Source organism: Vollenhovia emeryi, unplaced genomic scaffold (assembly GCF_000949405.1).
Source record: "Vollenhovia emeryi isolate VEMERY1.0 unplaced genomic scaffold, V.emery_V1.0 DF941253.1, whole genome shotgun sequence".
NCBI classification, from domain to species: domain Eukaryota; kingdom Metazoa; phylum Arthropoda; class Insecta; order Hymenoptera; family Formicidae; genus Vollenhovia; species Vollenhovia emeryi.
In genome coordinates this window covers 213-5,684 of record NW_011965113.1, presented here as the reverse complement: position 1 = coordinate 5,684, position 5,472 = coordinate 213, and the positions used below count along the sequence as shown (strand labels likewise).

The following is a 5,472-nucleotide window of genomic DNA, read 5'->3' as shown; positions in this document are numbered from 1 at the left end:
TTATTGGTCCTTCGAGCCGGATCCTTCACCGGCCACCGCGAACTCGGTAGTGCAACGCCTGTGAATGCCTGAAAAGGAGAAGAACGTGAGAATGGACGTGACCGCCTTGTTAGCGGCACAAAGCGACGCTCATGGTCGCCTTGCCCGCTCGGTGACGAACTTGAAGAAGATGGGCGCAGAAAACATCACGCTCCACGCCGTTGAGACACGCCTCAAGCTCCTTGACCAGACTTGGGCGAAGGTCGAGGCCCAGCATGAGGCCATCCGAGCGCTCTACAAAGAGGGTTTCGACTCAAGTGAGTACAACCAGACTCATTTTTTTGACACCATCGAAGACACTTACGTGATGGAACGAAGCGTGCTAAGCGAATACGCGAGACGGCTCCAACCAGAGCCAAGTTCCGCTCCGCCGAAGGAGTCCGGTAACGTCTCCTCCGTGTCTGCGCTACCTCGACTCAAGGTGAAGACGTTTTCGGGTGCGTTCGAAGAGTGGCCTACCTTCCGCGACAGCTTCTTGTCGATCGTCGGGAAACACTCGTCCATTTCGAACATTGAACGGTTCCATCATCTGAAGCTCTGTCTTGACGGAGCTGCGGAAAGATTGATACGCCCATTAGCCGTGATTGGGGACAATTATCCGCGCGCGTGGCAAATGTTAAAGGAACATTACGAGAACAAACGGGAAGTTGCGCGCTCTAATTTCGCCGTGTTCACCAGCACTCCCAAAATGAAAAGCGACACCGCCGAAGAACTTGATCGGATATACAACGCCGTGACCAGTGTCGTGAGCGGGCAGGAGGGTATCGGTCGACCCATCGCTTCACACGGCTGCGATTTGCTGAACCATCTCGTTGCCGAGCTTTTCGACCCGAAAACTCGCCTCGAGTGGGCCTCTTACACAAGCGAATCGGACGACGTTCCAAGTCACGAGACTCTAGTGAAGTTTATTTTGCGACGAGCTCTCACTCTCAAAGTCGCGAAGGCGACTACCGCCAAGGTCTCTGGAGACCCGCCGCGATCCGCGAAGTCCCATCTCGCTAAACGGTCCATCGCCTCATCGCAGTGTGTCTTGTGCAAGGGCAAGCACCACGTCATGATGTGCGACGAATTTAAGGCGAAATCCGCGATCGAACGTAAAACCGTCGCGGAAACGCACAGACTTTGCTTCAATTGCCTCGGCTCGCACCAGTTCGCGAAGTGTCAATCCGCGAAAACGTGCGTGTCGTGTAAGGCTCGGCATCACTCGATGCTCCACGAGGCTTACACCCCGCAGACGAACTCCGAAGCCAACGCTCTCTCCGCAGTGCGTCAGGACGACGAAACCAAGGCGATTCTCCTCGCGACCGCGAGGGTGAACGTCGCCGACCGCCACGGAATACCGCATGCGATCAGAGCCCTGATCGACCAAGGATCAGAGGTCTCTCTGATCTCCGAAGCGCTCGTGCAGCGCCTGCGACTACCCCGATCTCGATCCTCCGTGTCAATTATCGGCATCGGGGGTTCCCGCACCGGGTCCAGCAGAGGACGTGTCACGCTCAGTCTCTCGTCCACCGCAAACGACGCTGAGTTGACCGTCGTTGCCTTCATCCTTCCGCGTCTCTCGCTTTACCAGGGTGCCGGCACTTACGGTGGAGCGAAGTGGCCTCACATTAAGGGACTCCAGCTGGCTGATCCACGTATCATGGCCAACGATCCAATCGAGTTGCTGCTTGGAGCGGAAGTATGCTCGGTCATCCTCGAGGAGGGTCTTCGCAAGGGAGGTCCTCAAGAGCCAATCGCTCAACGCACGCTGCTGGGCTGGATCCTGTCCGGCGGGTGCGGGGACGCCTCGTCACCAACGCCGCGCACATCTCTCCAGTGCACGGCTGAGCGCGAGCTGATCTCTCTCGTGCAACGCTTTTGGGAGCAGGAGCAAGAGGCCTCTGCTCCCGACGCTCTCACGCCGGACGAACAGCGGTGCGAGGACATATTCGCTCGCACACACATTCGCACCGAAACTGGCAGGTACATGGTGAAGTTGCCATTCACCTCTCCTCCGCCGACGATCGTGGAGACCCGCAAGCCTGCAGAACGACTGCTGCACGTCATGGAGCGAAGGTGTGAGCTCAATTCCCGGTTCGGGGAGCTTTACCGCGCCTTCCTCAAAGAGTACGAGGACGTGCGCCACATGACGTTCGTGGACGAGCCGCCCAAGTCCCTCAACCAAGGGCAGTGCTACCTGCCTCATCATGGCGTGCTTCGGGAGTCAAGCTCCACCACCAAGCTGCGCGTTGTCTTTAACGGCTCTCAGCGCACTCGGTCCGGTGAGTCACTGAACTCCCACCTTCTCGTTGGCGCCAACCTGCTGCCGGCCCTCGCGGACGTGTTGATGCGCTGGCGCTGGCACCGATACGCGCTCGTAGCTGACATCGAGAAAATGTACCGCCAAATCCTCGTTGCTCCTGAGGATCGTGACTACCAGCGAATTCTCTGGCGGCACTCTACAGCTGATCCGGTCCGCGAGTTCCGTTTGAATACCGTGACCTATGGCCTCGCGTGCGCACCGTTCCTGGCTATCCGCACGCTGAGGCAACTCGCTGCCGACGAGGAGTCCCGGTTTCCACGCGGTTCCACTATCTTGCGCCGCGACTGCTACGTTGACGACATCGTCACCGGAGCGCATGAAAAGTCCGACGCGATCGCAGTGCAGTCCGAGCTCCACCAGCTGTGCATGGCGGGCGGGTTTCCGCTTCGCAAATGGGCAGCGAACTGCCCCGAAATTCTCGCGGGAATTCCACTCGAGCACCGCCTAAGCAAGGAACCGCACTTGTGGGAACACGAGATCCACTCCACACTGGGGTTGCGCTGGCATCCGAGCGACGATGCTTTCGCGTTCACCATCCAACCCCGCACCGTTAGCAGCTACACCAAGAGGAGCGTCCTCGCGGAAACGGCGCGACTATTTGATCCGCTGGGATGGTTGTCGCCCGTTATCATTCGAGCAAAAATCCTCCTCCAGTCGACCTGGATGCAGCGGCTTGACTGGGACGCGCCGCTCCCGTCGGTGGACATCCTTCACTGGAGACGCCTCTTCGAGGAGCTCCCGCTTCTCGAGGGTCTTCGCGTCAACCGCTGGTTGGGCAGCGGAGCCGAGAACACTCTCATTGAGCTCCACGGCTTTGCCGACGCGTCCGAACGCGGATACGCCGCCGCTGTCTACCTCCGCCTTGGAGACGGCAGCAAGGTCCGCGTGCAATTGCTCGCTGCCAAAAGCAAGGTCGCTCCTATAAAACCAGTCTCGTTGCCAAGACTGGAACTCTGCGCCGCCGCCTTGCTCACGAAATTGGTAGCGCACGCTCAATCGATCCTTAGTTTGTCCACAGCTCCGACTATTCTCTGGTCCGACTCGACAGTTACACTCCACTGGATACAAGGCCATGCCTCTCGGTGGAAGACCTATGTGGCCAACAGAGTCGCATACGTCCAACAGCGTCTTCCCGAAGCCAAATGGCGTCACGTTCCGGGCATCGAGAATCCCGCAGACTGCGCCTCCCGGGGGATTGCGCCGAGCCATCTCGTCCACCATCCCCTCTGGTGGACAGGCCCTCCTTGGTTGCTCAAGGCAGTGATGGGAGATCGCACGGAATTCGTGCGCACGCGCATTGAGCAAACTTCTGCGCAGCCTCACTGACGTACATATATGTGGTAGCATAAGGTTCCCACATGAAAATAAATCTGAAAGCGAATTTAGGGAGAAAAGTTTTGAAATAAATATCTTAGATATCTTCAGTGTTCTTCATAAATTTATTTATTGATTCTTTTGTACGTCTGCAGCCGACTTATAACGCGAATACCAACATTTGTTCTGAGGGTAAAGGAAACTGCAGAAAACCTTACCAGTATTCTTACAATAAAATTTTACAATAAATAAGAAACATATAAATACAACACATAATATAATATATTAAATTATAATATATTAACATAAAAACAATACATTAATGTAATAAATGCGCTGCAATAAATAAACGTTTTTCCATGTTTCTGAAGAAAAAAAACAATTAGTAATAAATACATATGTATATATATATATACATATATACACACAATTACACAAGTGTGTGTATACCATATCGTATCCTCCAAAAATTATTTTAAAAAATAAAATGAAAATAAAAGTAATTATTGTTATATGATTATGATAAAGAAAAAAATAAGGCACTTATGCATGTAGTTCTGCATGCTATATCACAGATAGTGACTAGAAAATAAAAAATATTGCTAAATTAGGAGGATAAATTAATCACAGCATAAAAAGATATCTAAATTTAAAACTGAAAAAGTACTTATGCAAGCACATGTGCATGCTACATCACAGCTGTTATACATAAAATAAAAATTAAAATAGTAATATTATTTATTATAATTATATTGTATATATATATATAACATTATACATGAAAAATATTGCACTATATGGATATACACGTATATACATATATGCTGCCACACAAAGTAAAAAGATAATATTGCAAATTAAATGTTAATTACAGAAATCTAAAAAAACATTACATAGCCAAAACTTTAAAAATAATATATAAAAATAAAAAAAATAAAAACAAAAATGCTATACGATCATAATAAAATAATTATTGCAAATAGTAAAACATAATGTAATATAGTGTGACAGCAATTCTCAATATTATTGTGCAAATAAGTTAAGATATATTAAATAAAAAGAGAGAGGTACCAATGCTCCAAAACACGGAAAACAATGGCAAAACACAACTAAATGAAAGCACAAAAGAAATATTCTTTATATCACAAATATTGTAGCATAATTTGCTATTATTAAATTTAAAATTATGACGAAAAATTATAGAAAAGTTGGAATAGAAAGGTTAATTTATTTATCCTACTTATTTATCCTACTCTTTGGTTTTATTTATTTGGCAATAAAGATTTTGAGCATTGTGCAATTCCAAGTGTCTAGAGTCAACTTGGAAACTTTGGGAATTTAAATTATGAGCCTGAAAATTTGATCGTATTTTACATATTGAATTTAAAGAAGTGACACCGATTCGATTTCTCTTTTTATTTTTCACATCAGTAACAATAGAAAATATTCTCTCTGCTTCGGCATTTGAATGTGGAAGTGACAAAGCAGCGTATACTAATTTTTCTAAATTTGGAAACAACGATTCATCGTTAAAATCTTTTTTCTCAAAAATACTATTCCACATTTTATCAACTTCTAAATTTGCCAAAACTATTTTATCCGCGTCATTTAAAATTTCGGGTAAATTTCTCCATTCATGAGCTAAAGCCGTAATATCAGAAATGCCAAAATGTTTCGCAATATTGGATAAATCTGAAAAAATTAATCTACCTTCATCGCGCAAAGCTACCTCAGGATCTAAGAATTTAAGTTCGCGAAAAATTTCATTTTTATGTGGAAGTCGTTGCAACATTTCTTCTAACGCGGTTGTATAA

General features: G+C 47.9%; 1 protein-coding gene across 1 annotated transcript; it reads left to right on the top strand.

The window, feature by feature from the left end:
* The first annotated feature begins 154 nt into the window (after positions 1 to 154).
* LOC105571079 lies at positions 155 to 3,839 on the top strand. The gene has a single exon (XM_012028552.1). The coding sequence runs from the start codon at positions 170 to 172 to the stop codon at positions 3,668 to 3,670; it is 3,501 nt and encodes a 1,166-aa protein (XP_011883942.1). The 5' UTR covers positions 155 to 169; the 3' UTR covers positions 3,671 to 3,839.
* The last annotated feature ends 1,633 nt before the right edge of the window (positions 3,840 to 5,472 follow it).

Bases quoted from the DNA above. Each gene is read 5' to 3' on its own strand.
- LOC105571079 (XM_012028552.1), top strand. From the start codon at position 170: ATGGGCGCAGAAAACATCACGCTCCACGCCGTTGAGACACGCCTCAAG.